Raw genomic sequence first — 17,534 nt, forward strand, 5'->3', positions numbered from 1 at the left:
CGTCAAATAAGTTCTTATCTTAAGTAATTAATATAATTCATAAAATTGGATCAAATAATTATTTCTGATTAAAGCTAGCTCGTATTTCTTTTGTATTTTATTGTGTAGATTGTTTTATTGCCAATATTTTGGATCATTTATCTTCTCTTCCTCTCATGCACTGATGATGGATCATGGAGTTTGATCCGAAACGTTGGCAATATCTGAATAAAATTGTGTGTTATTTTTTGCATCAACTTTCAAATCACACTCCATATTCCATCGTCAAATAGGATCATATATTAATTTATTTAAAAATGTAAAGATAACAAATTTCAACCTCACAGGTGGCCTGCTTGGCACATCCCCAGAAACTAGTCTCGCCTTAGCTCGGCTCAATTGAACGCTAAGTTGGATAGTGGGAATACCTCGTAACAATAGAAGAAAATAAAGATAACAAATTTCAACAAATCATTCAATTGAATCAAACAACTATTTCTAAATAAGATTGTGTTTTATTTTTTAATTCAACACAATTTTAGATCACTAAATGATCCATCATCAAAATATTCGAATGCAAACAGGAAAAAAAAATTGTGTAACCAAAACCAGGACAATGTAATCCAAGCGTAGAGAGTGCAAAAAGATGCTGATGTGTATAAAGCATGATTAAGGTCAAATAAGGCGGGGGCTGTGTATCGAGGAGACAAAATACTAAATACGGTGATGATCTCTATACGCGGATAATGTGGCCCCAAGCAACGGGCAAGAATTATTTGATTAAACCGATGGTCCCTCCTCTCCTCTCTTCTCCTCCGTGTGAAGAGTTCCATTTATGAGCCTTCATTCGCCGCCTCCATCACGAGAAGGAAATTTTGCAAGCGCACCGTGTTGAAAGAAAGGGCGCCCGATTGAGATGGAAATGGGGTAGGTGATGAAGATCTGAATATACATGCCAAATTTGTTTACCTTTTCCCTGCAGGTAGCTCAAATTCTACCCTTTTCCCGTGAAGAGAGAGTCTGTAATACAATCCGCGCTGGAACAATTTTCTGTTTGTCAATATCAGGCGCTGAAGCTTCATAAGAAATTAATTGGCTCTGGTCTGTTTGGAGTTTTGAAGCTTGAAGAAAGAGTATGGTTGAGCAGGGATGTAATGAGAAGATATTTATGGCCAAATCTATGTATTATGAAGGTTTCAGTCATCCAATAAGGTCCTGCTCGCCTTCTTCTGTTCTGGAGTGTAACAGTTCCATGGCTTTCCCTGATGTTTCTCCAGTGGGTTTGATGAGTTTCGATCTGGGATCTGATCCTTGTTCCAGTTTGTATCCTGTTTCTGGTCCTAATTTGGAGAATATGGTGAAGAAGGAGCCGGGGGATTGTCATCATGGAGAGGAGCAGGAGGAATTGTTAGGGAATGTTAGTAAGCAGGAAGTGGAGGATCAGCATGAAATAGAAACGGTTCAGCCTGAGGAAACAAATAAATTGTCAGAATCTTCTGTTAAACGTGAGTCGGCTGAGGATAGCACTGGGGAGGACTGTGATGCCAAGGCTCAGTGCTCCAAAAGAAGGTATGGTTAGGACTTGCTTGAGATTTTTTGTGTTTTTTTTCATAAAACCCAACAATTTAAAGGTCTCTAAAGCCTAAAGATTCAAGTTTTAGAAGCAAATTTTGTTGGTTTCTTTTGAATAACCAGCATAGAGAAGATCATTGATCTTTAGTTCTTTCCCCGGCTTGAGCAAAAGATTGGGGTATCTATTTCGTCAAAATTTCTATCATATTGATAATTTTTTTCGAGAGATGGTTGATCTTTAGTCCTTCCAGCTGTCTTATGATACATCTACCATGGACAAAGCCACCATGGACCGTAGAGGTATCCATTCTGTAACATGTCAAATCATACTCATGGTTTTTCTCTAAAGATTATTATTGATCTTTAGTTCCATCCACCATGAACAAGCCAACGACTGAAGGATACTCATTCAGTCAAAATCTTGAAACATGTCAGATCATTCTCATGGGTTTCTGGAAGAAGTTAAAGATTTGATTTGTCTGAATGCAACCAGGACTGGAACACTGTAAAACCAGTTTCATGGTGCTGAACTGCAATAACCAAGCTAGAATTTGCTAGTACATCATTCATGGCGGTAGAGTTTCACAAGTGTAAAAAGATGCATCTTTTTATCTTTCCCAAAATATTCCGGTTGCATTAAGCTTCTCTACAATCCAGGAACCTGATTCCAAGTAGTATCGTTATGAGAGTATCATAGCAAAATCCTATTCTGGAAACCAATTTTCATCAGATTAAATCTTCTAACACAGAATTTCATGTAATTCATGTCTAATTGATGTGCTTTGTTCCATAGATTCACTGCTCACTCATTCCTTGGGATTCAAAGAAGCCCATGAGCAAACCTCTTTAAAAATTCTTCCATAGAACTTCATACTTCAACTACATTCTTAGAAATTGGCCATTGCCTTGATCTTATGAGGATCTACTGCAATTCCTTTTATTGCCCTAAATCCTCTCCACTTGGCTTTAGAAGCCTAGTCATTTATGATTTTCAACAAAAGCAGCACAGAAACCCCATGTCAATTATTTGTTTACCATATTTTAAATCGGTTTTGTGGCTAACTGATGGACACGAGTCTTCCGTTGTAACAGTGATTTTGGGGCCATTAAAAAATTGGGCGTTAGTCCTTCCGAGTTTGCAGCAGCAGCATCAATAGCAGCAGGCTCTATTATTTTTTTTCCCATCAATACATTTCCGCCATCATTAATTCCTGCACCCACTTTCATGTGTGGTTATTCGGTGCCATTATTTGTGGGCTTCTCTTTTTATTTATAGGCATAGACGTGTACTACTGTTTGCTTTTAATTCTATCCATGTTCAGTACCGTGGGCCGCTGAGGATTCATGTGGAAGTACACGAGGTGGGCTCTCAGCAATCTTATTCCCCTCGTTTTGCCAGAAAGATTGGCTGAGGAATTTAAGAAAAAGTTGCGACTTTTTCAATTGTATTTATCTTTGTGCATAAACAAAGTCAGTAAAAATAAATGTCTCTCTTACGTACGCTGTGTGTTCAGGAAGAGCGTTCAGAAGAGGATTGTCTGCGTCCCGGTAGGCCCGGCAGACGGACGGCAGAAGAGCGATGGACCCCCTTCTGATATGTGGGCTTGGCGTAAATACGGCCAGAAGCCAATCAAAGGCTCTCCATATCCAAGGTCTGTACTTTTATTTTTCAAAATTGTTTAGTTCATCAAAATCTTTCAGTTAGTTAGCCGATTTGTGAGCTAAAATAGTGATGGTCGATTTCGGAATGTTTTTTATTGACGTTTCATTTTGGGTTACATTTAAAGATCAATCATGAAAAAGAGGAGAGTGATTTGAAATAATATTAAGGAAACATACATAATTGATTCCAGAAACAATAGTTTAAGAATATTACATGAATCGAAGAAAATTCATGTCAACAAAATCAAAAAGTTCTTATAGGATTTCTTCTAGAGTTAATTGTATGTGTTCTTGTATTAATGTTTTAGATCACACACAGTGATTCATCAGTAAAAAAATATACATAATTGATTCCAGAAACAATCTTTTAAGAATACTACATGAACTGTGGAAAACCCACGTCAACAATATCAAGAAAATCTTAAAAGATATCTTCTGAAATCAATTGTATGTATTCTTGTACTTATGTTTCAGATCACACTTAATGATTCATCATTAAAAAGAAAAGAGTGATTTGAAATATCCATACAAAAATATACACAATTTATTCCAGAAACAATCTTTTAAGAGTACTACACTAATGATAGAAAACTCATACCAATGATATCAAGAAAATCTAAAGCGATTTCTTCTAGAATCGATTGTATATGAAAATCTAAAAAGATTTCTTCTAGAATCAATTGTATATGTTTCTGTATTGTTGTTTCATTTCAGATCACACTCAACAATGCATCAAAAACAAAAAAAAAGGGATCCGAAGTATCGATACAAGAACATGCATAATCGATTTCACAGAATAATCTTCTAAGAATATTAGATGAACGATAGAAAACTCTTTTGTGAATATTTCTTCAATTTTTTGTGTATTCATAATTGATGTGGGTCTTTCAATCATATACAGAGGCTACTACAGGTGTAGCAGCTCAAAGGGTTGCTGTGCAAGAAAGCAGGTGGAACGAAGCTGCACAGATCCCTCAATGCTGATAATCACATACACATCTGATCACAATCATCCATGGCCAGCAAATCGCAACAACAATTCCAATTCCAACTCTGCTGCAAAACACTCACAAGAAGTGCCAACTGTTTCTGCTGCTCCTGCCGCTGCTGCTCCAACTGTTTCAGAGAAAAGCTCTACAGATCAGCATGTGGGTGCATCATCAGAAGATCAGCCATGCATTTCTTCTTCTGATAACTTATTTTCATTGATCATAAACTCCCCGGACAGACTAGAACAGCTGCAGGCAGCCGAGCCCCTATCAACCTTCATGCAAGACGTAGAGCTCTGCATTTCAAGATCCAACCATAGCTTAGACCACGAAGATGATGACTTGTATGCAGATCTTGGCGAATTGCCCGAATCCTCTACAATCTTTAGCACTTCCAGAGGATTCTTCGAAGATGATGAGAACAAAAACAATGGTGGAATCGATCGGTGTAGTTGGCTTTCATGGTCTGGAAATTGCTTGAACAACGCAGTAATCTGATTGATGATCATGAAATCAGATTTCCAGATTTGAGATTTGATCATAATGTGGTGAGTTGGTTGGTTATATTCGTTTATTAATTAAGTTTTCATGATGAACTCCTTTCATCATTGTATTTTCAGCAGATTCAAGCCAAGCCCAAAAACAAATAGGGGAAATCTCCCATCTCAATAATCATTTTTTCTCCGTTTGTAAAATATATTGTAAAAGTTTCATTCCACACTTTTATCTATATCTTAATTATCTGTGTGTACAAAAAACCAACTCTGCAATTTTCTCAATTCCAGAGGCTGATGGGAGCATTTATTTTGCTGTTGTAACTAACGCCACTAAATTTGTCTGGTTTGGTCATTATCTCCCATGTTTGTCCGAACAAAATCAAAATCTTACCAGAATTCCAAGAAACGGCAACCAAATTTTCTGGTTTTTTAATAAAAATACTAATAAGAATATGCCCAAGTCATTTTTACCAAGACAAATGACTGGATAACTACAATTAGAAATAAGATTGCGTAGAAACTGAAGAGAGATCCATTAACAATGTACCAGACAAACACTAAGTATAAAAGAGTAGTAGGCAACAAAAACTAGTTGTATAAACGTAAAAGACAAGGAGATAATTAAAATAGAATATGGGAAATTTGAACGTGATTTCCTTGAATGCCTCCACTGTCATGACAATCATATAAATCATATTAAAATTGCAATTATTGTGATTATATAACATTAATGTATATTTTAAGAAGAATTCATTTATGATAGAGATAATGCTAAGAAAAACGGCTAAATGCAATGCATTTATTTATGTCAGTAAAGTTAAAAGAGATGAACACAACATCTTTGTTCAATATATTTATGGCCCTGACATAGATAATAGTCATATGTCATTGCATGTTGTGTACCCTCGGGACTTCTGAGGTTGCTTCCTTCAATATTCATATATAAATTCAAACATGTTGTTTTCAAAATATAAATATAAAAATAGAGTTAGACTTTCATTCTTTATTAATAATGTCAGGAGAAATAATATGCTTCTCCATGAACGTGGTTTTAACTTTCCCAATGGAGTTTCCCTCGGATGTCTTTCGATAATTGAAGATTAACTATGGTTGAAGATGAATCAAATTAAATTTGTTAAATTTCAGATGGTTAACATTTTCTTTAATAATAATAATAATTTTTTATATGGTAATATTAAAATGTGTTTGTTACTGTAAAATAAAAAGGTAAGTTTTATCTGCATTTATAAAAGAATTTAAAATAAAATTATACATTTTTTAATGAATTTAATAATGTTTTATTTTAAATTTAAAATGGATTGTTAGGGAATAATGATAGTTGGAATGGCGTAGATCAAGATGTGAGTTAAAGAAGTCCTAAATTTAGTGAAGGTAATTTCATTAGGATGAGGTAGTAATTTTTTCAAAATTAGCCATGCATATAGTATTCATAATTTTGAATCAAAGTTGATATCAATTTAAAAGTATATAATTATATCATAACTAATAGGTGATAAAATAGGAAGAAAGATAGTCATAATATTGTTTTAACATAATTTCATGTTCTTAGATTTTAATGTATTGTTCATTTTTAAACTATTGGATTAGAATAGTTGACAACTATCTTGAAGGTCATCCTCTTTATAAATCTATATTTGTCTTGATATAGTGTAGAATGTTGCAACATCAACACCTGGATCGCCCGTAATGAGAAGGCTCTGAAAAGCCTCATGAACCACAGCCTCCAGGTCCTTAAAGTTTCTTCCCAAAATATGAACGCTCTGGTGGATCATTTGGAAAGGAAAAATCAGGATAAGAACCTGGAAATTATAGAAGACGCTCCAACCTCCAGCCCCACACACTAGAATCCCAGACGCAGAACTAGGCAGACCGCTACTGGGAAGGACACCAAAATGAAAGAGAGCCAGCTGGGATAGGAAAACGACGACCTGAGGGAAGCGGCCAAGGCGATGATGCTCTTGGTTCAAAATGTTGAGGAATCTATTAAGAGTTTTTAATTAACTTGTAATGCTGGGCTTGGGGCCAATTTCTTGTTGGCCTCTTGCTGTCCCTTTCTTTGATGTTGGTTTTTTTGCTAGTCCTTTGCAACTGTCTTGTTTTGTTTCCTTCTTGGCTATCTTTCGAATGTAATCAAATGTAATCGAATTTTGGGTCCCTTAAAACCTGTTTTTACTTAATCAAAAACTTATCTTGGTCATGTATTGCAAAGCAAACAATAGCCATGAATGAGGTTCTAACAATAATGGAATCAATATGCTTGGCAAAGACTTTGTGAATAGATTCCAACTTAGAGATTTAGTTTTGTGCATGTTCTTATAGCATCATAAATTTTGTGTCCTTATACAATTTCGTCTTCACCTAGGCCTCACCTCAAGTGGCATTTCGACCTTCAGTGCTCAGTGTTCGCTTCAACTCTACTCACACCACCTTGAATTTTGCATTTTCAACTCTTCCTCCTACCTCTATTCAATTTTGATTCTTGATTGACATGACCAAGATGCCCGGGGTGCCCTAATCTTGGCTCAAGACCGGGAATCCCTAGGCACCCTAGTGTTGACTTAAGACTAGGACACCCTAGTCCTCCCAACCTAGGACCCAAAATAGGACCTCAAAATAGTCACCTCTTGTGGGCAATAAATTTGGCTCTAAGTCGGCCTACTTAAAAAATTTAAACACTTAATGCATGGTTAGGTATAAAAGGAAGTCTACTCCCCCTCTTTTGGTAAATTTTGGAGAACTGGAAACAACAAGAGATCTATCAATTTGAAGAGCAAGTACAAAAATCAATTCAATTCTAAGTGAGAAAGCAATCAAGCATTCATCAAGCATTGAAGGAGAGGTAAAGTCAAGTCAAGTTCAAGCATCCATGATCAACATTCTATGAAGACATCCTACATGAAATGTTAAACCCTAGCACGAGGATTCAAGCAAGTTTAATTAAGGTATTAAATTCAAATTAAAGAATTTTCAGATGAGATCTAGCCTTTTCCTCAAAAGGAAAGCATTCTACTTCAATTCAATTCCATTTCAATTATTTCAATTTCAAGGTTAATTCCCAAATTGGGTTTTGACCTAAGGCAAACTCCCATAAAAAAAAACCTATTTTCATCATTTTGTGTGTAGGGAATTATCTCAGGAGCTATGAGCGAAGAATCCAACATAGCAGATGAAAACAATCAAATTTAACTTTTGAAGGCACAAAAAGCGAGGACTAGGGCAGTTGACCCCCCTTAGTCTAGAGAATTTCTAATGATCTTATGGCAATAGAATCTGTGTGTCATCCTAATCCAAAAAATATCAAGTTTGTTTGCCCCCAATATTCGAAGGACCAAGAAGGTTCATCCCCTAGTCCTCACAATTTCACCCAAACTTTATGTCACAACTTTTAATCTATTTTCCATTCTCAAATCTAAATTTACAGTTTTGCATGATATCTAGAACATTTTGTTATTGTTCTTTTATATCAATTTCTCATTGTTTGTCCTAGATCTAGCATTGCAATATAATTCTAATTCCAATACAATTTGAACTCAACTTCCAAAAGAGAAAACCAAAATCTAATCAGCACCCAACCCTATTCTCTAAAGAATTAAGGTTGGATATATTGGATTTACTTCCCTTTTTAATGTAATGCTATTTGAAATAGGTGTTTTCCTAGTTTACATTGCTAAGCTTAGGTAACCCTATTTCCATTTTCCACCCTTTACAGTTCCATTTGATTTTTAAGTTGTTGATCAATAATGCCCCTTTTCAATTTTTTATTTATCTTTGGTTCCCTTAATATATAACTTTTATGTCCTCTTCTATATTTTATATCAAAGTTAAAACACAATCCTTTAACCTTCTTTCTTCAATTCATTGAAGCAACAATCTCATAGTTTGAAATAAAGATGATGCAAAGGTTGTCCAATATTTGTTATTAGGGCATTTCATCCTTATATTTGCTAATATTTTCCTCTATCTTGCCAAAAATAATTGATTAGGTGAAATTAAACTTGGATTGAACATGCATACCACCTCAAATTCAATGGTTATTTAGAGTCCCTAGAAATGGTTTATTCAAAATTTCCTCTATAATATGGCTCACTCTTAAAAATAAGATATGAAACTGTCAAGTATAGTCCATTATTATGAATGTAGATAACTTAATTTTCATTAAATGATTTAACATTTCAATACATTGGCTTATAAAGCCTTTGCTTTTCCTATAAAGTAAACTACCTCGTGTATGAGAAATAACTTCCTAACAAACTAACTTTATTTTATTAATTTATTTACTAACATAACATTTATTTATTATTATTATTATTATTATTATTCTAAACTAACCTATAAAAATATATGAACTTAATAATCACCATTATTACATCAATTGAAATTGAAGGGTGGAACATTGTAAGAATTGAAGGCAACCCTTTTGGAGAATTTGATGAAGCACCTTTACCAATCATCCTCACTCACCTAAGAAACATGATACTAAATCCATCAATAGATCTCTTGATTGTAGAACTTTCAAAAATCTATACAATATGAGAGAACATAAAGTGTCTCCATCCTACTTGCACAATGAGATAAACACTTTCCTTTGAAAATCTACATCTCATTCGAGTACTAAAATCACTCCTCATTGCTACAACTGAGAAAATTCTATCCTCTAAGACTACACATTTCTTCTAAGTGTGTCAATATCCCTCATACAGTGTTGTAAAAATAATCCCTCCTCTATTGTATAAAATAAACTCAATCACTATAACCTGCATTAGCTGCACCCATAAGAAATGCCTAACCAACCCTTGGTCCTTAATGGGATACAAATAGAAAGGAATATCTTCATTCAATGAATTAACAATGAGTGAGAAGTCAACTCAAGACTTAACACAAGGATGTCTTTCCTCTAATACCTCCAACCTTCAATAAGACTTGGTTTAGTTTCTAACTTTCACATATTCCTCCTCACTATCATGGCAAGGTGAGTCTTCCTTATGCACCACAAAACCATAATTTTATATCTCACTTTTCTTTGCAACAAGAAATTTATATTTCTTCAACTTTCCACTGATTATATCCTTAGCTTATTGAATGTACTTCATTTGAACGTGTCCTTTTTTCTCACAATAATAGCATTTGAATTATTTATTCTTTAAGGTGTTAGCATTCTTCTTTATAAGCAAAGAAGTTTCCTCAATAACTAAATGATTTTTATGAACTCTATGTTTATCATGAATCAAAGAAGAAATCATAGTTCCCAAGTTGGATTATTTTTTATTTAATGTAGAGACAAAATTATTAAAAATCAAAGGAATACTACTTAGTATGATCACTTTAACATCATCATCTTTATCGACTATAGTTTTCACACTTGCAATTTGATTAAGAAGAGAATAAAATATACTAATATGTTCAACAATACTATCACCTTCTTTCATCTTCGAAATATTTTTTTTTGCATAATGGACATCTTAGCTCTTGAAGCTTATGAATCAAAAAAAGAATTAAGTCCCTACCATATTTTCTTTGATGTTTATGTTAGATAAATATGATGCAAATATGCATAAGATAATCTAAGTCCAGTCAATGTTGTGGCCCTATGATCTTTAGCCATCCATTTTATTTCTTCATCTTCTTCTCATGTATTTTCAATAGTTTCAATTACAATGTGCTATGAACTATGGTTGAAGTGGAATCAGATTGAATTTGTTAAGTTTTAGATGGTTAACATTTTTTAAAATAACAATAATAATTTTTATATGGTAATATTAAAATGTGTTTGCTATTGTAAAATAAAACGGTACATGTTTTATCAACATTTATAGAAGATTTCAAAATAAAATTATACATCATTTAATAATTTTAATAATGTTTCATTTTAAATTTAAAATGGATTGTTAAGGGAATAATGATAACTGGAATGGCATAGATCGAGATGTGAGTTAGAGAAGTCTCAAATTTAGCGAAGGGAATTTCATTATGATGAGATGGTAGTTTGTTCAAAGTTAGCCATGCATATAGTTTTAATAATTTTGAATCAAAGTTGATAAGTTTAAAACTATATAATTATATCATAACTAATAGGCCATAATATATCAAGAAAGGTACTTAGTCAAAATATTGTTTTAACATATTTTCATGTTTTTAGATATTTATGTATAATTCATTTTTAAACTATTGGATTAGAATAGTTGACAACTATCTTGAAGGTCATTCTCTTTATAGTTCTATGTTTGTCTTGATACAATGTAGGATGTTGCAACTTAACTTATCTTGGTCATGTAGTACAAAGAAAGCAATAGCCATGAATGAGGTTCTAACAATAATGGAATCAATATGCTTGGCAAAGACTTTGTGAATAGATTCCAACTTAAAGATTTATTTTTGTAAACATTCCTATAGCATTGCAAATTGTATCCTTATACAATTTCGTCTTCACCTAGGCCTCACCTTGGCATTTCAACCTTCAATGCTTAGTGCCCGCTTTGACTCTACTCACACCTTCTTGAATTCTACATTTCCAACTCTTCCTCCTACCTCTATTCAATTTTGAGTCCTGATTGACAAGACTAGGATACCCTATGTGCCCTGGTCCTAGCTCAAGGCTAGGATTCCCTAGGCACCTTGGTGCCGACTCAATACTAGGACACCCTGGGCACCCTAGTACTCCCAGTTAGGACCCAAAATAGGACCTCACGATAGTCACCTCTTGTGGGCGATAAATTTGGTTCCGTGTCAGCCTGCTCTAAAAATTTAAACACTTAATGCATGGTTAGGTATGAAAGGAAGTCTACACCCCCCCATTTGGTAAATTTTGGAGAAATGGTTAGGTATGAAAGGAAGTCTACACCCACCCATTTGGTAAATTTTGGAGAAATGGAAACAATAAGAGATCTACCAATTTGAAGAACAAGTACACAAATCAATTCAATTCAAGCATCGAAGGAGAGGTAAATTCAAGTCAAGTTCAAGCATCCATGCATGGGGGCTTCACTGTCTAGGCTGATATTATATCACGTGCATTCATATTGTGGGGTTTAATATCCCAAAAAATGAGCTCAATATATTGCATATCTCATGAAAATAGGTTTTTTTTTTTAAATTTGAGCTATGAAAAAATGCAATATCTGGTGAAAATAGGGGGGTTTAAATTTGGGTAGTGTATTGGGAGGGGGTGACAAAAAAGGATTTTAGGGCAATATTTTTTGAAAATAGGGGGATTCTTTAGTATGCCATGAACACGCATGCTATAACCTAGGTTCACTAAGTGAAGCCCCTATGCATCCATGATCAACATTCTATGAAGATATTACACATGAAATGCTAAACCCTTGCATGAGGATTCAAGCAAGTTTCATAGGAATTTTCAGGTGAGATCTAGTCTTTTCCTCAAAATGAAAGAATTCTACTTCAATTCAATTCCATTTCAATTATTTCAATTTTAAGGTTAGGTTCCTAAGTTGGGGTTTGACCTAAGGCAAATTCCCATTGAAAAAACTATTTTCATCATTTTATGTGTAGGAATTATCTTAGGAGTTGCGAACAAGGAATCCGACAAAGTAGATGACAACAATCCAACTTAACTTTTGAAGGTGTGAAAAGAAAGAGCCTAGACAGTCGGCCCCCCTTGGTCTCAAGAATTTTTGACAATATTATGACAATAGAATCTAAGTGTCATCCTGATTTAAAAAGCATCAAGTTTATTTGTCCCCAATATTCGGAGGACCAGGACGGTCCACCCCTTGGTCCTGACAATTTTGCCCAAACTTTATGTCACGAGTTTTAATCTATTTTAAATTCTCAAATCTAAATTTACAGCACTTCATGATATCCAAAATAACTTTTATTGTTATTTTTTATTTATTTCTCACTGTTTGTCCTAGATCTAGCATTTTATACAATTTCAACTCAACTCCCAAAAGAGAAAACCAAATCTAATCAACACCCAACCCTCTTCTCTAAATAATTGAGGTTGTATCTATTGGCTTTACTTCCCTTTTTAATGTAATGTTATGTGAAATAGGTGTTTTCCTACTTTACATTGATAAGCCTGTGTAACCCTATTTCCATTTTCCACCCTTTTCAGTTCCATTTGATTTTTAAGTTGTTGATCAACAATGCCCCTTTTTCATTTTTTCTTTATCTTAGTTCCCTCAATATAGAACTTTTATGTCCTCTACAATATTTTCTATCAAATTTAAAACACAACCCTTTAGCCTTCTTTCTTCAATTCATTGAGGCATCAATCTCATAGTTTGAAATAAAGATGATGCAAAGGTTGTCCAATATGTGTTATTAGGTCATTCCATCCTTATATTAGCTAATCTTCTTTTCTATCTTGCCAAAATAATTGATTAGGTGACAAAACTTGGATTGAACATGCATACCTCAAATTCAATGTGGTATTTTAGACTCCCTAGAAATAGTTTATTCAAAATTTCGTCTATAATATGTTCACTCTTAAAGACAAGATATTAAACTAACAAGTATAGTTGATTATTATGAATCTAGATAACTTAATTTTCATTGAATGATATAACATTTTGATACATTTCCTTATAAATCATATGCTTTTTCTATAAAGTAAACTACCCTATGTATGAGAAATAACTTCCTAACAAACTAACTATGTTTTATTAATTTATTTACTAACATAATGATTTATTTATTTATTATTATTATTATTATTCTAAACTAACCTATAAAAATATATAAACCTAACAATCACCATTATACATCAATAAAAAATGAAGGGTGGAACATTGTAAGAGTTGAACGCATCCCTTTTGGGGAATTTGATAAAGCACATTCACCAATCCTCTTCATTCACCTAGGAAACATGATACTAAATCCATCAATAGATTTCTTAATTGTAGAACTTGCAAAACTCTATACAACATGAGAGAACATAAAGTGTCTCCATCCTCCTTGCACAATGAGAGAAACACTTTCCTTTGAAAATCTACATCTCCTTTGAGTGCTAAAATCTCTCCTCAATACTAAAAGTGAGAAAATTCTCTCCTCTAAGAGTACACATCCCTTCTAAGTGTGTCAATATTCCTCATCCAATTTTGTGAAAACAATCCCTCCTCTATTGTATATAATAAACTCATTCACTATAACCTACATTAAGTACACCCAGAAGAAAAGCCTAGCCAACCCTTTGTCCTTGAAGGGACACAAATAGAAAAGAGTGCCTCCATGCAAATAATCAACTTTGAGTGAGAAGCTAACTCGAGACTCAATACAAGAATGTATTTCCTCTGATACCTCCAACCTTCAATAGGACTTGGTTTAGTTTCTAAAGGACATATTCCTCCTCACTATCATGACAGGGTGAGTCTTCCTTATACACTGCAAAACCATAATTTTATATCTCACTTTTATTTGTAACAAGAAATTTATATTTCTTCAACTTTCCATTGTGTAAGGGTGGGAAAATGGTGAATGATAGATCAAGAGGAAAACTACCCTTTCCCTCAAAAATAGATGAGAATTTCACTATTGATCACCCTTCAAACACTTTTCACCATGCTACATTAGGAAGAGGAGAGGATAATTCACTAGATTCAATCTCTCCACATGAAGATGGTAGTTTGAATTCTGAATGAATTGGGAACGTTAAGTTGATCCCCTCTTCCTTGTTTGAAATGGAAAGGAATTGATTGAATTATGTAGTGCAAAAGTGAAAAAGAATTGATTATAACTTGAGATCAGAATATGGGATGAAGATGTGCACCTGGATCTAGTAGTAATATGTCAAGATGAATTTGCCTTGTGAATTTGAGGAAAAGTTTCCTGAACCATGGCGGGAATGTACACGATCCTTTGAAAAATCCATGAAACGAAAAAGGGTTTTTTTGCCTCTACAAATGAAGCCCGAATCTAAAAGTATAGGTGCGCACCTGCAACGTACATACATAAAAGAGAGGAAAATGGGTTGGGATTGGGGGTTTGCCTTTAGGTCAAACCCTAGTTTTGGAATTAACCAAGTAATGAAAGAAAGTACTTGCAAGTAGATGTAAATGAAAACTTGAATTGTAAATCACCTCAAGGGAGGTTGTGATAGCAATGTTGATAGAAATACTTGTGTGGAATTGGATATCATAATCAATCTCCTCTTCAATGGTTGAATCCTTGACTTAAATGAAACACTTAGCCTTGAAGGGAGACTTGAGAATGCTCAATGTTGGAAAAGAATGCTTGACTGCTCTTGAATTCTAGTGGATCTGATTTTCATCATGGGCCAACATCAGGGGAGTTTCTTGCCCGATGCACAACCAACAATGCAACCCTAAGAAGGGTCTTGCCCCAAAATAGGGTAGGGACAGGGGCGCCACGCTCTTGTCCAAGGGGGGACAGTGGCGCCACACCCCTGTCTTACCCTGTTGTCTTGATGATGATTTTTCTATTGGATGGCTTTATGTGTTGTCATTGAAGACTCACATACACACATATATGTTCATATTGTCATAGTCATCTTAGTTAAGTCAAACCGGTACTACTATTAAGTTTTCATATTGTAAATCGGTATCATGTGTATAGATTAAGTCTAACCGGTATGAAGGTGTATAAACTAGTATATGTAGCCAGTTTTGAGATGTAGTAAAGAGATTCAAGGAAGAACATGGAGACAATCGGTATATGAGTTTTATGTGGTGAACAATAAATCAGTATCGCTGTTCAAACCGGTTTTTCCCTGATTGTGTGATGAGTTATCACTGGTCATGATGTGTTACCACCAATTGACATTTTTGGCAGTGATTTTGTGATGTGTTAAGGAAGATTGTCCAGATTTAGTGTACCTAGGAAATTGTGTTGAGGTTCTTGAGCCGACATGAAATCTAATGTCTATAAAAAGATATTGTGCTGAGTTATTTTGATATGAAAGATACAAGTGTTGTTATGAGTTAGAGGATGCGATTTGTTGAAGGAGTTAAAGAGTATGTCAGTGATGCAGTATTGAGTGAGCAGAAAAGGATCTATACAAGAAAAATGTGCTATTCCTAGATCATACCACCTGTTGTTTTCTAATCACTACAATAGTTAAATCCCCTAACCGGGTAATCTCTAACAAGCTTCATTATACAAATCCTCTAACAAGGTGATTCATTAACTTGGATCTAAATCCTCCATTGAGGTTATCTTTAACTAGGCATAGCTCCTAACAGGGTTTGGGATTTTTAATAGGATCTTCTCCCAACAGAGCACTTTGTAGACCTTAACTGGTCAGTTACCTATTTTTGTAGATAGTTAACTTGTGAGTTCCATCTCACCATGTTTTTTCCTAGTTGGGTTTTCCATGTATAAATACTTATGTTATGGTGGATGTTTTGATTGTTGTGAATTCTTTTATTACACTTTGGATTGCATGCAAAGTCTTAAGTAAACTGATTAAATGGTTTTACCATTCTGGGATTAAAGTGTTATTGTTTTTGCTTTCACTGATTCACCCCCCCCTCTCAGTGCTTTATAAGTCTATCAATTGGTATAAGAGCTTAACTTCCTTAAGGCCTAACCGCTTGGAAGGAAACCCTAAAGCCATTATGGGGGATATGAGTTATAGAGAGATGGCTGGAGTACGTGATGCAACTAGGGATGAGCTTGAAACCCTAGGAGGTAGATTCAAATGTTCACAAGAAAAGAGGAAAGAACTAAGTAAATAGTTATTGGAGATCTCTGACAACAGCTCTTCAGATGAGACCAACATTGATGCACTGGTCGAAGAAGTGGAGAAATTGACTGGTGAAAAACTTAACCTAAGGAGAGAACTTGAATCTCTTACAATCTGTATGAGTCAAGAACTTGAAGCAAGGAGGGAAGTTGAAGACCTGATCAAAGAGAAATATCATGAGATCTCTAAGATCAAGCAGGAGAATGCAACTTTGCATGAACACTGGCAAGAGGAGAATGAAGAAAAAGAAGCTTTACAAGCAGATCTTGAAATGGAAATGTCTCTTAGAGAGACTCTTATGAAGAATAATGAAGATCTTACCAAAGAGCTTACTAAGGCTAATGAGAAGCTTGACAAATTCAATAAGAGCTCCTCTATGCTAGATGAATAGATCCAATCTCATAGGATGAAAGGTGACAGATCTGGATTAGGATTCAACACATTTGAGCAAAGTGAGTCTTCTAAGACAAAGGATACTTAATCAAAAGACAAACTGGTATCTAAAGGAATGAAATCGGGTAAGAAGAAGTTTAAACCAGATTGTTTTAACTACCTTAAACCTAGACATATTGCCAATGTGTGTAGAAGTAGATCTAATGAGAGCACATGCTATAATTCTAATGCTAGATGTGTCTAGAAGATTTGAAGGTCATTGTTACACATGCAATATGTATGGGCATAGATCAGTTGAATGCGGATAAGGAGAAAATAACCCAACACCTCACATGAATTCAAGACCTATCGGTGAATAGAGAAGGACTTATGACAACCGGAGAAACATGAACTGGCAAAAACCTTATGTTAACCAGTTTAGTCCCTATGAGATGGAGAAAGTAACCAATGTGATTTGCACAATTTGCAACAACTTTGGACATGTGGCTATGAACTGTACAAGAAGGACCAGAAGAGGTAATGCAGGACCTTGGAGAGCATCTAGGATGGCCCGCTATCATTGTCATAAACCGGGACACATTGCTAAGTTTTGCAGAACTAAGAAGAACCAACTGTTAAATCTCCGAAGATCGGAAGGGAAAGAAGATAGTAGATGTTGAAGAAACCAAAGTGGAGATGAATAGGATTTGGAAGAAGAAAAGCGAGGACGAGACACCAGAAGAATCAAATCCTTCACCTAGTGTGGAGAATGCTACACCG

The 17,534-nt window shown here is 34.7% G+C and overlaps 1 protein-coding gene across 1 annotated transcript; it reads left to right on the forward strand.

The window, feature by feature from the left end:
- Positions 1 to 781: 781 nt before the first annotated feature.
- LOC131034799 (probable WRKY transcription factor 14) lies at positions 782 to 5,009 on the forward strand. The gene is made up of 3 exons (XM_057966401.2): positions 782 to 1,548; positions 3,066 to 3,203; positions 4,115 to 5,009. Exons 1-3 carry the CDS (start codon positions 1,115 to 1,117, stop codon positions 4,698 to 4,700), a joined length of 1,158 nt encoding a protein of 385 aa, XP_057822384.1. The 5' UTR covers positions 782 to 1,114; the 3' UTR covers positions 4,701 to 5,009.
- Positions 5,010 to 17,534: the final 12,525 nt, after the last annotated feature.

Source organism: Cryptomeria japonica, chromosome 5, assembly GCF_030272615.1.
Source record: "Cryptomeria japonica chromosome 5, Sugi_1.0, whole genome shotgun sequence".
NCBI lineage: Eukaryota > Viridiplantae > Streptophyta > Pinopsida > Cupressales > Cupressaceae > Cryptomeria > Cryptomeria japonica.

Bases quoted from the DNA above. Each gene is read 5' to 3' on its own strand.
- LOC131034799 (XM_057966401.2), top strand. From the start codon at position 1,115: ATGGTTGAGCAGGGATGTAATGAGAAGATATTTATGGCCAAATCTATG. The intron at 1,549-3,065 runs GTATGGTTAGGA...CTGTGTGTTCAG, and splicing joins GCTCAGTGCTCCAAAAGAAG to GAAGAGCGTTCAGAAGAGGA. The intron at 3,204-4,114 runs GTCTGTACTTTT...AATCATATACAG, and splicing joins AAAGGCTCTCCATATCCAAG to AGGCTACTACAGGTGTAGCA.